The sequence below is a fragment of the Poromitra crassiceps genome (genome assembly GCF_964638095.1).
Source record: "Poromitra crassiceps genome assembly, chromosome: 13".
NCBI lineage: Eukaryota > Metazoa > Chordata > Actinopteri > Beryciformes > Melamphaidae > Poromitra > Poromitra crassiceps.
Genome location: NC_139644.1, coordinates 45604796 through 45627322, shown reverse-complemented (window position 1 = coordinate 45627322; position 22527 = coordinate 45604796). Strand labels below are relative to the sequence as shown.

The following is a 22527-nucleotide window of genomic DNA, read 5'->3' as shown; positions in this document are numbered from 1 at the left end:
CAGCGATGTTTTTGTGTTCAAATAAGTGTTAAATGGCTCTATATATTCTGACAGCAATCACTGAAATAGAGTGTTTGGTCAGTGACTTAAAACCCTTTAACCACCCGCTGTCCTCTATCTCTCTCCTGTAGTCCTGCAGGCTGGGCGGACGTATCTCCGCAACCGTAACTCGTAGAGACTCACGGATGGCGGCATTGGATTCGGGGTGAAAAAATACATATAGTCTTTATTGGGATCGCGATTGGACCTTCCGTTTCTTAGAAAATGTCAACTTTTCTCTGATTGGATAGTTTGAGGTCGGCACCAATTTTGATCCAATCAGAGAAAAGTTGACATTTTCTAAAAAAGGGAAGGTCCAATCGCGATCCCTGTAAAGGACTATAATTTTTTCACCCCAAATCCAATGACGCCACCCGTGCTTCTCTACGAGTTACGGTTGCGGAGATACGTCCGCCCAGCCTGCAGGACTACAGGAGAGAGATAGAGGACAGTGGGGGTTTAGGGGTTTTAAGTCATTGACCAAACACTCTATTTCAGTGATTGCTGTCAGAATATATAGAGCCAACACTTAACACAAAAACATGCAGCTTTAATACTCACGCTAAATGACATGTGCCTGCATGAAAAGGCCCTTCTGAGAACTCCAACTCCCAGGCATCCTCTCTTCCTTTCCTTGTGCAAGGAAAAGCCGAAGCACAAGTCACGATAGGAGATTTTAAATTATTTTGACTGCGGCGAGCAGCATTTTTTCTGCTTTCTCGAAAATTTAAGATCAATTGACTTGACAATTGACTGCTCTCTAATAAGAAAACAGATAAAAAGTTAAAACGTCTCCTTGACTCCACGTCGGCCCTCTCCCACCCGCTTGGCTCACAAAGGTTCCAAACACCTTTCAGCCAGACTCGTTTTCAGCTGGAGAAGCAGCGCCATGCAGGGGGGGCCCAGGGGAGAGGAGGCCCAGGGGAGAGGAGCAGCAGGGGAGAGGAGGCCCAGGGGAGAGGAGCAGCAGGGGAGAGGAGGCCCAGGGGAGAGGAGGCCCAGGGGAGAGGAGCAGCAGCTTTATGAGTAGGAGAGGTGGCAGAGGAGGCCCAGGGGAGAGGAGGCCATGCAGAGGAGGCCCAGGGGAGAGGAGGTCCAGCAGAGGAGGCCCAGGGGAGAGGAGGCCCCAGGGGAGAGGAGGCCCAGGGGAGAGGAGGCCCCAGGGGAGAGGAGCAGCAGCGTTATGAGTAGGAGAGGTGGGAGCCGTTGGAGATGTGGGAGGTGACCGACGTGCTGCGGCTGAGCCCCCCGTCGCTCCCCCCGCCCCCCCCCGGGCCCGCCAGAGGCCGTCCTCCTGAGCGGCTGGGGGCTGTTCCTGAGGGCCATCAGGCCAGCAGGGCCGCGCACGGCCAGCCCCCCTCCGTACCCCCCCTGAGACGAGGAGGAGGAGGAGGCGGACGAGGGAGGCGAGGAGGACAGGGAGATGGGAGGTGGAGGCGGCGGGGGCGGCAGCAGAGCCAGGGACTGGGCCGAGGCGTGGGTGGAGAGATGGTGGTGGTGGTGGTGGTGGTGGTGGCCCTGGGAGTGGTGGACGTAGTGGCCCCCTCCCCACTCACGGGCCCGGTCGCGGCCGTCTCGCTCGTCGCGGTACAGCTGCGGTGTGCTCTGGTGGTGCTGGTAGTGCTGCGGGAGGTAGTGCTGCTGCTGCTGCTGCTGCTGCTGCTGCTGGTGGTGGTGGTGATGATGGGAGGAGGAAGAGGAGGAGGAGGAGGAGGAGTGGCCCCTCAGCTCGCTGTCCCTCCCCATGCCGTGAGATGAGACGATGGACTCCGTGCGGCCGAAGCCGCCGCCGCCTCCGCTGTTGTTCTGGCTGCGCCAGGAGGGCGGCGCCGCAGAGTTCTGCACGCTGTGGCTCCAGTGGCTGCCCGATCGGGGAACGGGGCGCGACGGCCAGCCGCTGGAGCCCGAGGAAGGGCAGGGGTTGGGGTAGCCCTGGTTGAAGGCCTCGGCCGGGATGCCGCTCAGCGCCATGTTGCTGAAGCCCAGCCTCATGCTCTCCGAGTCGAACGCCTCGATCTCGTGGGCCTGCCGCTCCAACAGAGTGCGGATTCGCTCGGAACGCTCGTTCTGCAGGGAGAGCATCTCCTCCTCGATCTGGGTTAGGGTTAGGAGAGAACAGGAGAACAACACATTTACACCAAATATTACTACTGGACTTACTCAAGCTAAACACAAAGAACACACACGCTTTTCAAAATGGACATTCTTCACATCACACATTACACAAAGGCTTTTTCACCCTGGTTTAGAGTCTGGAGTCACAGTGAGAAGTGACACCAGAGATCTTCTTCTAGGTTTCTAGGATGTCTGAATGGTCTGGCTTTCTGGGTTTGAATCCCACTTCTGACTCATACAGTTGGCAGTTTGACTTGGATACCAGACTTTTTTCAGACAGTCTCTTTAACTAACTCTGTGTGAAGCAGGTGTGTCCTGTGAAAACTCTGTGTGAAGCAGGTGTGTCCTGTGAAAACTCTGTGTGAAGCAGGTGTGTCCTGTGAAAACTCTGTGTGAAGCAGGGGTGTCCTGTGAAAACTCTGTGTGAAGCAGGTGTGTCCTGTGAAAACTCTGTGTGAAGCAGGTGTGTCCTGTGAAAACTCTGTGTGAAGCAGGTGTGTCCTGTGAAAACTCTGTGTGAAGCAGGTGTGTCCTGTGAAAACTCTGTGTGAAGCAGGTGTGTCCTGTGAAAACTCTGTGTGAAGCAAGTGTGTCCTGTGAAAACTCTGTGTGAAGCAGGTGTGTCCTGTGAAAACTCTGTGTGAAGCAGGTGTGTCCTGTGAAAACTCTGTGTGAAGCAGGTAGGGATGTCAACGGTTAACCGTTAATCGATTAACCGTCGCTAACGTCGTTGTTCGGTTATTGCTGTCGGTCTATCAGTTAATATTAAAAAAAAAAAAAAAAAAAAAAAAAAAATTTTTTGGTCTATTTACTCAATGAGCTCATGCCCAAACAAGGCGTGTCTATTTAGATGCTGAAATGTTAATGCTTTTTGTGTTAGAAATTCTAACACAAAAAGAATTTGTGTTGAAATGTTGATGCTTTTTGTTAATGCTTGTTAATGCTTTTTGTGTTAGAAATTCTAACACAAAAAGCATTAACATTTCAGCATCTAAATAGACACGCCTTGTTTGGGCATGAGTTCATTGAGTAAATAGACACACAAAAAAAAAAAAAAAAAAAAAAAAAACATTTTTTTTTTTTTTTTTTTTTTAATATTAAAAAATTATGAATTAACCGATAGGTTAATCGATTATTAGCGTCGGTTAATCGAAAGTGAAATTAACCGAAAATTGACATCCCTAGAAGCAGGTGTGTCCTGTGAAAACTCTGTGTGAAGCAGGTGTGTCCTGTGAAAACTCTGTGTGAAGCAGGTGTGTCCTGTGAAAACTCTGTGTTGGGCGTTGGTTCATACCCTCTGCTCCAGCAGCGCCCGGCGGATGGACACCCTCTGCTCCAGCTCCTTGGCCTCTCTCTCGTGCTGGGAGTCGCTGTGGATCTTGATCTTGCTCTGGTAGGCGTTCAGCAGCTCCAGCTCCTGTTGCAGCTGCATCCTCAGCACCTGGTACTCCGCCTCCTGGGTCTCATCCAGCCGCAGCTATGGGAACAAACAGGAACAAGCCTCCACATCAGTTGAGCACAATCTGCTGAGAGCTTTGGGCCTAACATTCAGTGTAGCAGTAGCAGTGTTTAGAACAGGGATTCCGTTAGCCGGCAATTTCTGACTTTTAGTCGGTATTTGTTGCCGTGGGCCGGCAAATTAAAAGGTCACCGGCTCAAGTGGCCGGTTGAAAATATGCCAGATAAATAAATTAATTATATAAAATAGCCTAATATTGTGTGACCTATAGCCTAAGTGATGTTGCCAATAAGCGACTTAAATAGAGACTTAAATCATATTTTTTCCGCCCCCGCTGTTATGTTGAGTGTTTGGTGAAAAAGAAAAATATAGCAGACACTTTCTTTACTGTAGCGCGCAGCACACACGCAGCATCAGTCCCGCCGGTCAGTGCTGGACCTGCTGTGACTTGACGCAGGAGGAAACCCAAATGTCAAAACACACATCCCTTGCTAGGCCAGTCCTTTTTTTAATCTAGATCGTGCAACCACAAGTACTTCAGCCGAGGCCAGCAAGACGGCAGGAAAGCGTCAAGCACCTGCTATTCTTCCTCAAGAAGAAACAAAAGCGTGCCTGCCGCCATCAAAAGCGAAAGAGACCCGACGTAGGCTGTCAATTTAGCGGAGGTAAAAAGGCTTTTTACCTACGTCGGCCGAATCAATCAATCAATCAATGGCTCGCGCTTGTTGCCCGACGCTCGTATGATGAGGAGATGAATCAAAATGCTTACCCCAAATAAAGCCAAATGGGAGCCGAGAACGAGTGCAGGAGAGCTGCCGCAGGTGCCAGGTGTCGAGTGGGAGAGATTAAGGTGCGTAGCCTATTGCTGGAGATTCAAGTTGTGCGCTGTCTGCACTGACACTGTCGCACTTATTACTTTTAGGTAACGCTACGTTGTTTTTTCATCAAGGCAATGTCCAGAAGATATGAGTTAATGAGTGTCTGCAAATGCAGATAGATAGGCTACAGTAGGAGCATACATGCATGTTGTCTGTTTCAATAACGAAAGCGTCCTTACCGAGAACGATGTGCCGACCAATTAAATATTCTTGCTGTAAAATCGGCCTCTTAATGACAACACTGGAATAAAGATGATCGACTATAGAGGCTATAAAGAATAGACTATAGAGAAATAAATGGATTCAAAACGTTTATTTAGGAAACAATTATTTTATAACATGCTTTTTTTAATAGTGGCCGGTAAATATTCGATATGGCCTTGGCATTGGCCGGTCTGGAAAAATGCCTAGTGGAATCCCTGGTTTTAGAAGAGTTTATTAATTAGTGTTTCACTGAGCAACACACAGGACTCATTCACCAATCACCACCACTGTTGTGTAGAGGGGTGAAAATATAAACCACATGTGTTAAGAAATAGGATACTAGACTACATCATCAAATGTCCTGATTTTCTCCTGCAGAACTTCTGTTTTGCCTGGAGGTGAGAGCAAGCTGCCAGATTCAAATGCTGAATTTCTCTCATTAGCTGTTAAGAAGTTAGCTGTTACCACAGGTCTTCATTTAGTCACAGCTCCTGTGAAACATGTCAGTCAGTTGGTAAGTTGGGTCTCTGCATTTTGAAACCTGCAGGTGAGCTGGCACCGACAACACTGGAAACAAACATATCTCCACAAATCTCACAAGTTTCTTTTTAACTGCTGTCCTTTTCTAGTTTGATACCCTTTTTAAAATTTTGATATCGTCTTAGTCGCTTAATCAAGTGGATACCAAGCATAAGTTTAACAAATGCTCAGATATGCTGCTATTCTGTTTCATGTCATTATATTGTAAGATGAATAGTTTGTTTGGGGGGGGGGGTTACTCCTGTAACTTGTGTTGGCCATTTATCATTATTTTGATTAAATGTCTAAATCAAACAGCCCTAGATGTGATGATGCTGTTCAAGTGCAGTGGTTGTGTGGTGAATGCAGTGTTAGTGCAGTGGTTTTGTGATTGGTGTAGGAGGTGCGCGGAGGTTTCCTTGCCTTACTCACAGCCTGTGTGGACAGCATGTCGTTGATGGAGTGGTCGTACTGCTCGGCCAGGATGGCCAGCTTACGTGTCTGCTCCTCTTTGAGGCGTTTGAGCACCGCCTTGTGGTCGGACTTGGGCGTACTCTCCAGCAGGTGGTTCCTCAGCGCTTTGTACTGACGAGTCTGGATCTTACAGGTGTCCTGGAACTGACGCTTGATCTGCATCTCTTTGGACTGGAAGGAGGAGTTTTCATTACATAATTGCGATAATTAGAAGGGCTGTTAAAACCAACACTTTTTGAAGGAAACGGAAAAATAATACGAAGATCAAGACAAAACAGGAAACACACACACACACACACACACACACGCGTGTAGGTTCATTTCAGCCATCCAGGTAGTGAGATGTTACAACAATGGACGGATCTTGTTTAGTCTTGTAAAAGTCAAATGCAGTTGTCCTGGTTGGTCACCTTGAGGCTTTTGGGCTGCTGGCGGACCTCCACGGCGTGTTTCTGCCTCAGCTCCTGCTCGCGGCGCTTGTTGTACTCCATCTGGTTGGTGAGCTCGGTGTGGTGCTGCGTGCGAATCAGCTCGGCCCGCGTCCGCTGCACCGAGCCCAGCTGCCTGAACTCCAGCTCCTGGGTGGACTCGTGGTGCCGCAGCAGCATGGCGCACTCCAGGTCCTTCTGGGTCTGCTTCTTGTTCAGGTCCTGGTGGAGGGCGAGCCATAAGAGACGGAGATCAGTTTGCATTTGCTTCTTTTACACTTGGGCGCATTTCGCATAACCATCCAAGAAAAGATTTGTTCCACTGCAAGAGAATCATGTTAACGGTAAGAAATGACCCTGATGTGAACTTGAATGACTTTTCCATGACTTTTCATAACCAGCCCAGCAAACAGCTTGCTATGGAGACGTGGCCAGTGTTCATTTCGTTGACTAAAAGTAAAACTAGACTAAAACTACCAATTTTCACTGACAAAAACTAGATGTTAACTAAACTAGAACGACCGCACCGCGGATTTATGCCTCTGCCAATAGTTCATTCTGGAGTCCAAATCCCCATTTGAGCCAAATTGGAAGAAATTCCATCAAGGCGCTCCTGAGATGTTATGTTGTGGAAATTGGATGTGAGAGGTCACAGTGATCTTGACCTTTGATCACCAAAATGTAATCCCTTCATCCTTGCCCCCAAGTTGACATTTGAGCCAAATTGGAAGAAATTCCATCAAGCCGTTCTTGAGATATCGCTTTAACGAACTTGGGAATGCCATTCGTGAGGTCACAGTGACCTTGACCTTTGACCATGAAAATCTAATCAGTTCATCCTTGAGTCCAAGTCGATGTTTGAGGGAAATTTGATGAAACTCCGTCAAGGCATTCCTGAGATATCGTGTTAACAAGCTTGAAAATGGCGTTCGAGAGGTCACAGCGACCTTGACCTTTGACCACCAAAATCTAATCAAATCATCCTTGAGTCTAAGTCGATGTTTGAGGCATCAATTTAGCGGAGGTAAAAAGGCTTTTTACCTACGTCGGGCGAATCAATCAATCAATGGCTCGCGCTTGTTGCCCGACGCTCGTATGATGAGGAGATGAATCAAAATGCTTACCACAAATAAAGCCAAATGGGAGCCGAGAACGAGTGCAGGAGAGCTGCCGCAGGTGCCAGGTGTCGAGTGGGAGAGATTAAGGTGCGTAGCCTATTGCTGGAGATTCAAGTTGTGCGCTGTCTGCACTGACACTGTTGCACTTATTACTTTTAGCTACGTTGTTTTTTCATCAAGGCAATGTCCAGAAGATATGGGTTCATGAGTGTCTGCAAATGCAGATAGATAGGCTACAGTAGGAGCATACATGCATGTTGTCTGTTTCAATAACGAAAGCATCCTTACCGAGAACGACGTGCCGACCAATTAAATATTCTTGCTGCAAAATCGGCCTCTTAATGACAACACTGGAATAAAGATAATCAACTATAGAGGCTATAAAGAATAGACTATAGAGAAATAAATTGATTCAAAATGTTTATTTAGGAAACAATTATTTTATAACATCCTTTTTTTTTTATAGTGGCCGGTAAATATTCGATATGGCCGGAATTCTGGAACGGCTGCATTGGCCGTCTGGAAAAATGCCTAGTGGAATCCCTGGTCCACTGTAAGGGCAGGCAGCTGGATGTGTGGAGAAGGAGAGATGATCGTGTGTGACGTCACCTTATTAATTAACATTATATATTGAATTTCAGCCAAATTATGGCAAATTCTGCCTTCTACAACGGCATGAGCGAATACTGGATTCTGATTGGCTAGCAACAGTGGTAAATACGCCAACAATCTACAGTTCGGCTCCAACCGCAGTATCACTCCGCTCCCTGATGCTGACTCCGTTCCCTGTGCTGACTCCGCCCACTGTCTGCAAATCTTCAACAAGGAAATGGCCGATCTCTAACACAAGGAAATGTCCGATTTTGTAGTAACGTTTGATTTACTGGGTGGATTGAGTTTTGAGCAGTGGTTAGATGAAGATGAAGGTGAAGTGAACAAAGAATGACATGGTGAAATTGGGGAGAGAGAACTGGCTGAGCTTGAGTTGTCACGAGTTCGGACTAGCGGGAGGTCGGACTAGCGCCCGGACCCCGAACCTGGGACTGTCAAACAAACAAACGCCCTCTGCCGTCACCAGATATCAACACACCACCACCAAAACGGGCTGCTTTAGATAACTGTTTAAATAACTGTACTTTTACAGGCAATGTATCAATAACTGTGAATCCCGTTAAGGAATAGGTTAGTTGTTTTTTGGCTCAAAGGCAACTAAATGTTTAGTGCAATCATTGATCTTGTGTATGGAACTATATTCTGTGGCGGAAGGATAAATGTATTCTGAAACCAGTAATGATTATAAATAAATGAATTGGATGTTACAATTGTGTATTTTTTATATTATTTGGTAGCTGTTGTAGAAAACAAATTTAACACTCGAGGTCGGGGGTTGTGGGCACATTTACCACTGGTACAGGGTTTATAGCACTCGGCTTCGCCTCGTGCCACAACCCTGTACCAGTGGTAAATGTGCCCACAACCCCCGACCTCGAGTGTTAAATTTGTTAGGTATTCCACGTTTTACAGTAGATTCAATTTTTATTGGTCAATTCCATGATTCCGTCCGCGATTCTGTTAATGTACAGATTGTGTGTGTGTGTATTGGGTTCCTTGCTGTCCCTCTCTCAGCAGGTATTTTGTGTGTGTGTGTGTGTGTGCGTTGGGTTCCTTGCTGTACCTCTCTCAGCAGGTCTTGTGTGTGTGTGTGTGTGTGTGTGTGTGTGTTGGGTTCCTTGCTGTACCTCTCTCAGCAGGTCTTGTGTGTGTGTGTGTGTTGTTGGGTTTCTTGCTGTACCTCTCTCAGCAGGTCTTGTGTGTGTGTGTGTGTGTGTGTGTTGGGTTCCTTGCTGTACCTCTCTCAGCAGGTCTTGTGTGTGTGTGTGTGTGTGTGTGTGTGTGTGTGTGTGTGTTGGGTTCCTTGCTGTACCTCTCTCAGCAGGTCTTGTGTGTGTGTGTGTGTGTGTGTGTGTGTGTGTGTGTGTTGGGTTCCTTGCTGTACCTCTCTCAGCAGGTCTTGTGTGTGTGTGTGTGTGTGTGTGTGTGTGTGTTGGGTTCCTTGCTGTACCTCTCTCAGCAGGTCTTGTGTGTGTGTGTGTGTGTGTGTGTGTGTGTGTGTGTGTGTGTGTGTGTTGGGTTCCTTGCTGTACCTCTCTCAGCAGGTCTTGTGTGTGTGTTTGTGTGTGTGTGTGTGTGTGTGTGTGTGTGTGTGTGTGTGTGTGTGTTGGGTTCCTTGCTGTACCTCTCTCAGCAGGTCTTGCTCCAGGTTGTGGCGTGCCAGCAGCATCTTCCTCTTGTACTGGCGACACTGCAGCTCGTAGTACTGCCTCTGCCTCCGCAGAAGCCCCGCCTCCTCCTCCGCCTGCAGCTGCTGCAGACACTCCTTCTGACGCACCAGCCACTCCTGCTTCTCCCGCTTAGGCGTCGACTGGTTCTCACTCAGCTCCTGCTCAGAGGAACAGTCACAAATCCAAAAGGTGTGAGTAACAGCGTGTTCTGTGCATTGGACAGAGGCACCAGTAGTAAATGTGTGAGTAACAGCGTGTTCTGTGCGTTGGACAGAGGCACCAGTAGTAAATGTGTGAGTAACAGCGTGTTCTGTGCATTGGACAGAGGCACCAGTAGTAAATGTGTGAGTAACAGCGTGTTCTGTGCATTGGACAGAGGCACCAGTAGTAAATGTGTGAGTAACAGCGTGTTCTGTGCATTGGACAGAGGCACCAGTAGTAAATGTGTGAGTAACAGCGTGTTCTGTGCATTGGACAGAGGCACCAGTAGTAAATGTGTGAGTAACAGCGTGTTCTGTGCGTTGGACAGAGGCACCAGTAGGTTTTGTATTTGGGGTTAAGGCTGGGTGCGTGCCTCTTTGAGCTGGTCCTTGCGCTGGCGGTACTGGCGTTTTTGCGATTCCAGTAAACTGGTCAGCTCTTTCTTCTGCTGGCCCAGTATGTGCTGCTGGAACTTCTTCTCTTCTGCTAGAGCCGCCTTCGTCTGAAGGGAAAGGCACATGAACGCTGGGGTTATGGCTGGGAGAGGTTTCCAAGTGACCACCCAAAAGAAAACGCTGTTGAGAGGCGGCACTAAAGAATCCATCATCTCACTCTCTCATATGTCCCCCCTCTTTCCATCTCACCCCTGTGCATCCAGCACTCACCTCTTTCTCCAGGATGGCTTGGTGCTTCTTGGACAGCTTGTCGGCCTCTGTGGAGAAGCTGTTCCTCTGGTTCTCCAGCTCCTTGTCAAGCCTCAGCTGGTGCTCGTCCATCTCCGCCTTCAGCTTGTTCTCCAGGCCCATCAGCTGCTTCTGGTGCTGCCGCCTCATGCGTTTGTACCCAGACATCTGCTCCCGCAGCGCCGAGCCCTGCTCATGCTCCTGGATCTGCCGGGTCACCTGGAGGAGGAACGGAGTAAGTCTGATGTTTTACGAGCAGAAATATCAAATTAATTAGCAAATATTTCGACATCAACAACACATGGGCAGAATTATTTCAAATATCTTAAAGCAGGGCTTTTCAAAGTCTGAGACTGTGGCCCTCCCTCAGACGAGGCTTGGGAGCCCCTGTTTCAATCCACGGGGTCAGTGTGGACATAGTGGAGGATTACAAGTACCTTGGAGTGTACATTGACAATAAACCTGGGCTAAGAACTCTGATGCACTCTACAAGAAGGGGCAAAGCCGTCTCTACTTCCTGAGACGACTGAGGTCTTTCAACGTCTGCCGGACCATGCTGAGGATGTTCTATGAGTCGGTGGTGGCCAGTGCCTTCCTGTATGCTATTGTGTGCTGGGGCAGCAGGCTGAAGGCAGCGGACGCCAACAGACTCAACAAACTGATCCGTAAGGCCAGGGACATTGTGGGGCTGGAGCTGGGCTCTCTGACAGCGGTGTCAGAGAAGAGAATGTTGTCCAGGCTACGCTCCATCATGAACAATGACTCTCACCCACTCCACGGCGTGCTGGTCAAACACAGGAGCACGTTCAGTGAGAGGCTGATCCCACCCAGATGCAACACAGAAGCCCTTTTCCCACATGCGCTTTGTACCGCAAAATGACCGGAACGTGGTCAAATGGCTGCATGTGGGAAAGGCGCCGTGCCGGTATAAGCGCGACCCCGTCGTCGCGGCCATTTCACCAGTTTTGAGCTAGTCAGAAGAGCGGTATGCCGCGATAGACAGACAGGTGAGAAAGGGGTCCAGTCATTTTCCGCTATCAGTGGGCTGTGACTTCGTGGACCAGGTTGCACACAGTAGACAGTCCAACACCAAATACACAGCTGATTGTTCGATATTCCCCTGGTGTTGCGTACCACCAAAGGACTATTGCCAGTCGCAAACGCGCTTCCAGTGGTTTTCGCCACCGGGTGATCTTGCGTGCGGGTCGGACCAGACTCAGCACGTAATACCGGGACATGCGAAAATGACGCTTCCATTCCACGTCGTCAAAATTGTTCAGAGCATCTTCCCAAAATAAATTCCCTCCTGGTCTCTCTCGCTTCCAGACGGCTCTAGTCTCACGCAGCAGCGCAGAGGTACATAACACTGTCATGATCTGTCCCCGGTTTAGTCTATCTTCATATTCTGCGCGACACTCTCATGGGCGAGGTGTACACACGTTGCTTAATGTTCCAGCGGGCATAATCTAATCATTAGCGCACATTAAAGCAAACTGGCGAAATGATCTTGTGATAATAAGAGCAGTAGCCTATGTCAGCTTCATGTGTGTGTGTGCTGATTTTCCCCTCTCCTCTCTGCTCGCTCTCTGGCCACAGTCCGTCCTCCTCCTTCAGTCACAGCCAGACAGGGACTAAGCAACGTTGCCGACAGCCAAGGCAAGCCCGGACACATCAAATGAAGCCAGTCTGTAAAAAGTGCTTCAACGCGACGCAGGTGAACGGATAAACAAGCAAACTTATTTCACCATTCGGAGTTTTGCCGACACGTCACTCCCCACCCGCTCTGCAGTGCCGCCCCCCCCCCCCCACATACAGGCAATTTCGCTGATAGATTCCCACATGCCAGAGGAGAGGTGTGAAGGGAAATGTCCGATATTGACTTACAGGTAATTTTCCGGTACGCATGTGGGAAAACGGCTAGAGAGGCACAGGAAATCATTCCTGCCTGTGGCCATTGGACTCTTTAATGCCTCACTAAGAAGAGCCCCTCATCCTCTCCCTGAGACTGAGCCAGCCGATAGTTTAACTGTGCCTTAGCTAAGCCACATGTAATGTGCAAGTCGACTTAATATAATTCCAGTGTGCAATAACGGCAATTTGACACATTTGTACATTCTACTTTACTCTACTTTATTTAAGTTTACTCTATTACATTTTACTGCATTTTACTTATTGTATTGACTATGTACGTTTAGGGAGATACTGTGTTATGCTATGTGTGTTATGTGGATATTCATGCCTGAGTGTGAGCAGCTGTAACTTGTCCCAATTTCCCCCCGGGGATCATAAAAAGTCTTTCTGATTGTGATTCTGAAAATGCAAACCCCCCAAATAGACAGTCAAGTCAACATTTGAGCCAAGATAGCCTGACATTGCTGTTTGACATACATCTTCAGACTACACCAAATACATAGAAAAGGTCTGCCTGAAGGCATTTACTAGGTTCTGATGGAGAAAGTGTGGATCTCTTTATCCAAATCACACATTCAGGCTATTCTATGTGATCTCCTCTTCATAACTAAAGCAATAACTAATGTCATATTTCCCCACTTCTATTCACTGAGCCTAGCCTGAACATGTTTGGAGCGTGATGCTAAATGATTGTCCTGACTCTGGTGAAGACAAATCTAAAGTAAATGCTTAAAATGATATGTTGCTAGAAAGATAAGAAGTTATATTTGACTTTTCTACCATTAAACTGGCTGTAAAAAGTACACGGTCATTAACAGTAGCTAACCGTAGCTGACCGACTTGATAAAGTGACCGACTCAGGACTGCTCTGCTGATATGCAAATGCATGCAGTGAGGCTCTCCAAACATCTCATCAGATCTTCTGCTCTATAGGGGGGAACCTGTGATAGTATGAAGTCTGTGTATTGTCTGCACGTCACGTTTAGCTCTTTAGTTATTATGTTGGGGTGAAGCTGAGTATAATTACTAAGAGCTGCTGGCACTCACCAAGGAGGCGGTTCGGATGGTGGCAAAGTGGTCGCGGTTGCGGTAGTAGGCGCGACGGCGGCCAGCAGAGGGGGCCTGGGGTTGGTCCATCTCTGGCTGGTAGGGGTCATCATAGATGTTATCCTGACCCTGAGAGAGAGAGGGGGGGGGGCAGACATTTAGAGACATACCATCTGACCCTGAGAGAGGGGGGCGGGCAGACATTTAAGAGACATATCATATGCAAAACAACACGCAAAATATCTTGGATCTTTCCCTGGTTGATAAGTCAACAGTGTCCTGTGCTCTGGTTTCTGAAGACAACGAGGATCAGGTTCATCAAACCAGTTTATGGATGATTCAACTGCAATCCAAAAAGATTCAATTGCTGCATCGCTAATTGTAATATAAATAGTGAAATGGAATTAGCAATACACTGCTAAACTCCACTACACTGCTAAATTACAACATATATTGCTTTTCAGCTGGAAAAAAGTGTTGAGTATCTCTTTAATATTACTGAGTAAGATGGTTTCAACATATTGAAGTGAAGCTGGCGGTTGAAGAGGTTTGACCTGTGGCCGGTGGATGATGGAGCTGTTGGAGGTGACGGTGTGCTCTCCCTCTCTCTCCGTGCTGCTGTCGTCGGTGCTGGATGCGTCGGCCAGGCTGGTGACAGAGCTGCTCTGGGAGCTGGCTGAGATGGACATGCTGGGGACAGACTGGGAGCTCTCCATGCTGTTCACTGTGCCGGTCCTCAGCAGATACGCCTCCACCTCCTGACAGCACAACACAAGATGAGTCAGCAGGTACACCTCCACCTCCTGACAGCACAACACAAGATGTGTCAGCAGATACACCTCCACCTCCTGACAGCACAACACAAGATGTGTCAGCAGGTACACCTCCACCTCCTGACAGCACAACACAAGATGCGTCAGCAGGTACACCTCCACCTCCTGGCACAACACAAGATGCGTCAGCAGGTACACCTCCACCTCCTGACAGCACAACACAAGATGCGTCAGCAGGTACACCTCCACCTCCTGACAGCACAACACAAGATGCGTCAGCAGGTACACCTCCACCTCCTGACAGCACAACACAAGATGCGTCAGCAGGTACACCTCCACCTCCTGACAGCACAACACAAGATGCGTCAGCAGGTACACCTCCACCTCCTGACAGCACAACACAAGATGCGTCAGCAGGTACACCTCCACCTCCTGACAGCACAACACAAGATGCGTCAGCAGGTACACCTCCACCTCCTGACAGCACAACACAAGATGCGTCAGCAGGTACACCTCCACCTCCTGACAGCACAACATTGCGTTCACCGTTTCTCCTTCAGGTTTCTCTTTAGACATCTTCATAAACTATTCGACTTTTGCCTCCTCACCTTTCTAGAAGTAGGAGCAGTTCAGTTCTTTTCTCAGTGCCTTGTTCAGGGGCTCTGAGAGGAGTATTAACCCTAAAGGCCCAATTAGACTCTACGTTAAAGACGGAGACGGACAGAGCCTTCTGTCCGTACTCTGCGTTCACTTCGTGCGTTTTCTGTCCGTCATCTGAAAGCTTACGGATACGCATGAACCGCAGCAAAACCTCATACATTTGACTCTCTACTGCCCACTGGTGGATGTATTGCTTAACATGATACCAACGTGAAAGACACATGGAAGTATGTGGGCAGTGACGATAATAACGTTTGAAACGGACGCATCTATTTACATATGAAAATGGAGTATAAATGAGCCATTACATACATGTCTTTGACAGGAGCATTAACCCTAACATCCATGTATTTGAAAGGAGTATCAACCCTAACATACATGTCTTTGACAGGAGCATTAACCCTAACATCCATGTATTTGAAAGGAGTATCAACCCTAACATACATGTACACATACAGATTTTTTCATAGCACGTGCTACATAATGTACAGCCCCGCCCCCTGCCTACCTCCTCATCCTCCCCTCCCTCGGACACGGGGCCGTTCTGCTGGGTCTCCTGGAAGAGGATCTTCTTCATCTTTCTGTACTGCAGGTTGTCCAGCTCTCGCACCGCATCCTTGGTGCGCGCAATCAGGTCCATGACCACAGTCAGCGGACGCTCGCGGCACAAGAACCGATGCTGAGGGGGGAGGGAGGACAGGGGCAGAGAGGGTTAGTATGACTGTAGTGTAGAGGTGTGGTTCGTGCGTGCGTGCGTGTGTGTGTGTGTGTGTGTGTGTGTGTATGTGTGCGCGCGCATGCGTGTGTGTGTATTAGGGATGGGCATTTCTAGCAAAAACACTATTCGAAATTCGCTGGCCAAAGTCGACTTTTAATCGAAATTCGAAAATAAACAAAAAATGTAAAAAAAATAAAAAAATGTAAAAAAAATAAAAAATGTAAAATTATTATTTATTTATTTTGTGAGTGAAATGTTGTATTGTCTCCCCTGATTCTAAGCATAGTCGAATCGCATGGTTTGAGCAAGTAAAACAATTTTTATAAGCATTTTAAGCAAGGTTTATGGAAAAATGAATGGCAGATGAAATCCCATGAAGAGGGAGAGGTTGCTTATAAAAATTGTTTTACCGTACTTGCTCAAACCAAGCGATTCGACTATACTTAGAATCAGGGGAGACAATGCAACATTTCACTCACAAATATATATATATATATACGGTATATACCGTATATATATATTTTTTTTTTCAATAAACGAATTTCGACTTTCAATAATAAAAGTCGACCTTGATAATAACAACGATTATTCGAAAATTCGAAATTTGATGCCCATCCCTAGTGTGTATGTGTGCGCGCGCGCATGCATGCGTCCTTCCTCACATTCAGCAGCACGTCCGAGGTAGGCCGGTCTTGGGGAATCTTCTGTAGGCAGGAGTCAACAAAGTTGCGGAAGTAGTCAGACCTGACGAGACAGATGTGAGCATGTTATCACCGAGAAACAGGAGTCGGAGAGAGAAGCTAGAGGGGAAATAATCAGGAAGCAGAGAGGGAATCAAACTGAATAGAGAGCAGTGAGGTGTTCTCACCAGTGATTGGACTGAAGGATGGGGCTCTCGTTCTGAGCAATGTGGTATAAGGCACTCATAGCATTCATGTTGAAGAGTGGAGGCTTCCTCTCCGCTAGAGTGTAGGATGGAAAGGCCATTAGTCCCAGTGCACCTGAAACCTTGGTATCATAGGCTACCTGTTGACCTGAAACCTTGGTATCATAGGCTACCTGTTGACCTGAAACCTTGGTATCATAGGCTACCTGTTGACCTGAAACCTTGGTATCATAGGCTACCTGTTGACCTGAAACCTTGGTATCATAGGCTACCTGTTGACCTGAAACCTTGGTATCATAGGCTACCTGTTGACCTGAAACCTTGGTATCATAGGCTACCTGTTGACCTGAAACCTTGGTATCATAGGCTACCTGTTGACCTGAAACCTTGGTATCATAGGATACCTGTGACCTGAAACCTTGGTATCATAGGCTACCTGTTGACCTGAAACCTTGGTATCATAGGCTACCTGTTGACCTGAAACCTTGGTATCATAGGCTACCTGTTGACCTGAAACCTTGGTATCATAGGATACCTGTGACCTGAAACCTTGGTATCATAGACTACCTGTTGACCTGAAACCTTGGTATCATAGGCTACCTGTTGACCTGAAACCTTGGTATCATAGGCTACCTGTTGACCTGAAACCTTGGTATCACAGGCTACCTGTTGACCTGAAACCTTGGTATCATAGGCTACCTGTTGACCTGAAGCCTTGGTATCATAGGCTACCTGTTGACCTGAAACCTTGGTATCATAGGCTACCTGTTGACCTGAAACCTTGGTATCATAGGCTACCTGTTGACCTGAAACCTTGGTATCATAGGCTTTAGGCTACCTGTTGACCTGAGACTGTCAAAGTTCACAGGCGTTATTCCGGTGGTGCTTCTTACCCAGCTCTATGCAGGTGATGCCGAGCGACCAGACATCCACCTTGCCATCATACTGGCCCTCGTCCATGGCCAGGATCACCTCTGGAGCCATCCTGCCAAATACATTTGATCATCAATATTTACATTTCACTCAAACTTCAGCCAATTCACAGTCAAACATTTCAATTTTTAGTGGACATTGACAGAATCTGACAAAAATGGCAAAATCGCTCTGCTACTTTTGGTCACATGCTACAACACAGCCACAAAAATGACGACAGCAAATCAATTTCAGTCAGATGGGTTACAGCACCAGCACTCACCAGTAGGGGGTGCCCACGAAGGAGTTAGCCGGGGCCACGATGGAGGCAGAGCCGAAGTCGCCCAGCTTGACTTGGCCAGGCTCCGTCAGCAGAATATTGCCTGCCTTCACATCCCTGATGGACAGACAGCCGAGGATCACGTGTTAACGAGCACACACAATTAAGTGTTAACAAGCACACACAATTCAGTATTAACGAGCACACACAATTAAGTGTTAACGAGCACACACAATTAAGACGCTATTTCTAACATCAATATGTTACTGCCAAATGAAGTGGGATACCTTAATACAGCGGTTTGTAAACTTTTGAAGGCCACACATCCTTCTACATCCGACCGGGTTGCCCCCCCGACGAGAGTAAAAAGTAAACTAAAAAATGATCAGTAGATCTAAACCCAACTAATGTTGCCAAAAGTGACATGTGACGACCCAAGACTTAATAAGAGACAGATGTACCTGTGAATCATATTGTGAGAGTGAAGATATGCCAGGCCCTGCAGTGCACCATGGGTAATAGCAGCTATTTCGACTTCCTGGAGTGGCTTCTTGTGAACTGCAAGGACAGAGAAATCAAGAGTGAAGGTCTTTTCAGACCAATAAAAAGCGTTATAAATGCGAATAAATCGCACGGCAATTAAACAAAACCTAACCCATTTATCTTTATGGGACTATTCACACCAAATCAAAATTTGCGGTGCAGATTTTTTTTTCTGATTTGGTGTGAATAGTCCCATAGATATAAATGGGTTACCTTTTCTTAACTCATTGAGTGCCAGCCACTTTTGGAGAACGGCCGCTCCCAGTGCCAGAGTTTCAGAGCGTTTTCAGTGATTTCTCGAGGCCCACAGAATATTGTGTGATATTACTATGTAAACACCGAACACGCAAAAAGAACAAGGAGACTCTATTGTATCATCAGCAAAAAAAAGTTTATTGATACCATTTTCCGTTCTTTAGTTATCAGCCGGAGAAGATAGGTCAAAAACAGCAAAAACATGCATTTCTATCTAGAAGCTGAGATATTCCGCCTTTTGTGAAATGCAGCATTTCAAGCACATTCACTGACTCTAGCTAATATTTTCTGATGTAGTGACCTGGTGTAGTTCTGTGGAGCCTGCGTGCCCCACCCCCCTCTCCCCCACTCAGCTGCAAACTCCTCCCCACACGCACCCAGTCTATTTTCGGAGCCTCCGTTTTTGCGGGCGGTGCGGCTCACAGCGCGACAGCCCTGCGACAGCTCACAGCGCGACAAGGAAATGCCAAACGGGACTGCAGGTAAAGGTTTGGCCATTCGGCGTCGGGTGCTGCCTTTCTGGTGGGTAATCGTGTGGAGAAACTATATGCAGACAGACAGACAGAGGCAGAGGAGCTCAGTTGTGTGCGCGGATTGATTGCTGTTGGCAGGCACCGTCAAGCAGCAGCCAGAGCAATCTACATGGCTCTGGGCTGCAGCATGAGCGCTTTCTCTTTGATCACGGCTTTTTCAGGCTGTATTCCTGACATTTCTGCAATCTGGAGAGCACTGTCGCCACCTAAGGGTTCTGTAAAATAGGTTAGACACATTCAATAGCTCCCATATTGTAAGACGCGATGTAAGAGGCTTAGATCGACATCCCCCCGTCAAAAAACGCAATTGACGACTTTAGTCCTAGTACCTGTGCTGCCAACTGAGCCTGCAATCTTCTAAGTTTTTAACTTATCCCACGGTCTTCGTTTTATACCATTTTTTGTATACATGATGTTTTAACAATTTTATTTGTTACCAAGAAAGCCTGTGACGATCTGCTGTCCGGATCATCTGCTTTTAAACTCCACTGTCAAGTTCCTGTCTGACTCAGGTGTTCCCTCAGAAGCTACGTTAGCCTAGCCATTGGCTAATTCTCTGAATTGAACCTACTACCTGCTAAATCTGCCATTTTTATCATCGCCACCAACTCAAACTACTTCTACAACCCCTACCGAGAGGAATACAAGATCGGATTACCATCTGATCACTTGCCGAAGTTATATCAACGCAGCAGGCCCGGTCATACGGGCCTCTGCCGGTAAGTGATCCATACCTATCTGTCATCTGTCAGCTGTCATCTGTCAACCTCCTAGTATCAGCACTATATCGCTATCTTCAACCTCCTCCACTATCCACTTCACCTGACTGCCACTCGATCACTTGCCGAAGTTATATCCACGCAGCAGGCCCGGTTATACGGGCCTCTGCCGGTAAGTGATCCATCCATAGCTGACTGCCACCTACCATCTAGCGTTAGGCTTTACCGACAACATCAAATCTCATTTGTTCTACCTCAATTAGACACACCGTACTGGTCACTGCTTTTGTTTATCTCCGCAGAAACTGCAATCAACACCGGACCCTCCTGTCAATACACACGGCCACTCACGCATACACGCACTCACTCTCACACACACACACACACACTCACTCGCTCATATACAAACAAACAAAATGCCTTCACTCACCTCTCCATCTTGCTGCCTCGACTGTGACGAGAAAGACGCCAGGATCTCCCTACTGGAGGAAAGACTATCGCTCCTCCATCAGCTCAGAGCGGACGAAGATCAAATGGACTCCCTGGTCAAAGGACTCGCCCCAGTCTCCTCTCCTCCGGCCGCCGAGCTGGACTCCGACTCGGCGGTCATAGTGGGCGGCGCTGCGCCCATCAACTCCTCCGCAGCCCTGGCTGTTACCGTCCTCGACCCGGCCTGGGTCTCCGTACCGACTGACCAATGGGAGTGGCTCGGTACCAAGCCCAAAGCTCTGGCCAACTCCACCCCTGGCCAGTGCAAAAATTGGACGACCGCTGGCAGGGGTAATCATGGTGGCAAACTCCTCCCCCGCTCCCCTCCACCTGGTTATGTCCATCTACCCACCCAAAACAAGTTTTCTTGCTTAGAAGAAGAAGTCCTCTCCTCCCAATCACGCCCCCCTCGCATCTCCCCTGCTCAGTTCATTTTCACCCCATGTCCCTCTCGCCCCTTTCCTCCCCGTCCTTACCCCCTCCCCCCTCCCAGCGTTAACTCGTCTACTACCTCTTCTGCTTCATCCACCCCCCCAGTTATTTCTGCCCCCCCGGTTCCTTCTGCCAAGCATGTTGACCCCCCTACCGATCCCCCCTCACGCCCGACCCCCCCATGTCCTCTGATTTCACCCTCCATACTGATAGTTGGCGACTCCATAACTAGGAAACTCCGCTTCATTAATGCAGTCACCCATTGTTTTCCCGGTGCAACATCCATGGACATCCTTATCAAACTCCCCGATATCCTGACTTCACTTCCCCCTTCAATCACGAAAATAATCCTTCACATTGGCTCCAATGACGTCAACAACCAACAGTCCGAACTGACAAAGAAAACCTTCCTCCGCCTCTTTGACCTCCTCGCCAAATCCGATAAATCCATTTTCCTTTCCGGCCCCATTCCCACATTCCGTCGTGGCGACATGAAGTTCAGTCGCCTGTTGTCTCTTCACACCTGGCTTCACTCCGTCTGCCCCTACCATAACATCACTTTCATTCACAACTTCACTCTGTTCTGGGAACGCTCCTCTTTTTTCTCTCCTGATGGCCTTCACCCAAACGCGCTCGGAGCAAAAATGCTCGCAGCTAATCTGCATCGCGCTTTGGCTGTTCAAGCTTCCACAACCCTCCCCCCCCCCAATGTTTGACTGACGGAGTCCCTTCATCCACCGGTCATTTCCGGTCAGTCCCAACATTCCTCTCCGGTCCCCGCCCAACTCTGCAATAGCTCCCCCCCATGGCCTGGTGGTCTTATTACGCCTCCTCCCTTCATTTCAATCCCTCTCTCAACCACTATTCTGCTACCTGTCCCTGTCTCTGTAGAAATCCCACATCTCATCCCTGTTCACATCTCCACTTTCTCTTCTGCCAGACCTGCTGCCTCTACTCACATCCCCTTCCCCTCCATTTCCAACTCCAATAACCCCCTTCAAATCAGTAAGCAAAATAATAACAACAATCTTCTAATCATTAAACCCCTCCCAACTACCACTCCCTCTCCGCCTTGTACTAATTTCACCATTTCAGCTGGACTCTGGAATTGTCAGTCAGCAGTAAACAAAACACACATAATTTCATCCCATGCTCTCACTCAATCACTCCATTTCCTTGCCCTTACCGAAACCTGGATCATACCCGAAAACACTGCTACTCCCGCTGCACTCTCTTCTGCCCACTCATTTTCACATACCCCCCGAGCCTCCGGCCGGGGGGGCGGCACAGGACTACTCATCTCTCCCACTTGGACCTACACAGTCACTCCTCTCACTCACCTCTCCATATCTTCATTTGAGTCTCATGCAGTTGCCATATCCCTTCCATTTAAATTTTTCATTATTGTCATTTACCGTCCACCTGCTCCACTTGGTGTTTTCCTGGATGAAATGGACACCCTCCTCTCACTCTTCCCTGATGATGGCACCCCCCTGATTCTCCTGGGTGATTTCAATTTTCACACATCAATCTTGCAATCTTCCCCCTTTCTCAATTTTTTCTCATCTTTCGATCTCTCCCTCTCTGCATCACCCCCCACTCATAAAGCTGGCAATCTACTCGATTTGGTTTTCACCCGTTCCTGCTCCACTTCTAACCTTGCTGTCACTCCCCTCCCAGTTTCTGATCACCATTTTATTTCTTTTTCTCTCCCCATCTCCCTCCCACCCCCCCACCCATCACCCACCCACACTATATCTACCAGACGCAACCTTAGAACACTTTCTCCTACATCCCTTTCCTCTGCTGCCCTTTCCCGACTCCCCTCTGCTGAGGAGTTTTCCCTCCTCTCTACGGAGGAAGCTTCCACCATCTTCATGTCCTCTCTTTCCTCTGCACTCGATTCCCTCTGTCCACTCTCTATCAAACCCGCTCGTTCCTCTCCCCCTGCTCCCTGGCTGTCCGAAGC

General features: G+C 48.1%; 1 protein-coding gene across 1 annotated transcript in view; it reads right to left on the bottom strand.

Annotated features, from left to right (window-relative positions):
• Nucleotides 1-425: 425 nt before the first annotated feature.
• The window catches only part of taok2a (TAO kinase 2a), a 41179-nt gene continuing 19077 nt past the window's right edge, over nt 426-22527 (bottom strand). Inside the window, 16 exon segments of the mRNA XM_083649398.1 lie at nt 426-1317; nt 1319-2133; nt 3449-3631; nt 5647-5859; nt 6099-6338; nt 9471-9674; nt 10091-10219; nt 10383-10619; nt 13359-13487; nt 13913-14116; nt 15300-15470; nt 16172-16253; nt 16378-16471; nt 17289-17380; nt 17591-17704; nt 18049-18145. Coding sequence (XP_083505524.1) covers nt 1221-1317; nt 1319-2133; nt 3449-3631; nt 5647-5859; nt 6099-6338; nt 9471-9674; nt 10091-10219; nt 10383-10619; nt 13359-13487; nt 13913-14116; nt 15300-15470; nt 16172-16253; nt 16378-16471; nt 17289-17380; nt 17591-17704; nt 18049-18145 — 3101 coding nt within the window. The 3' untranslated portion in view covers nt 426-1220.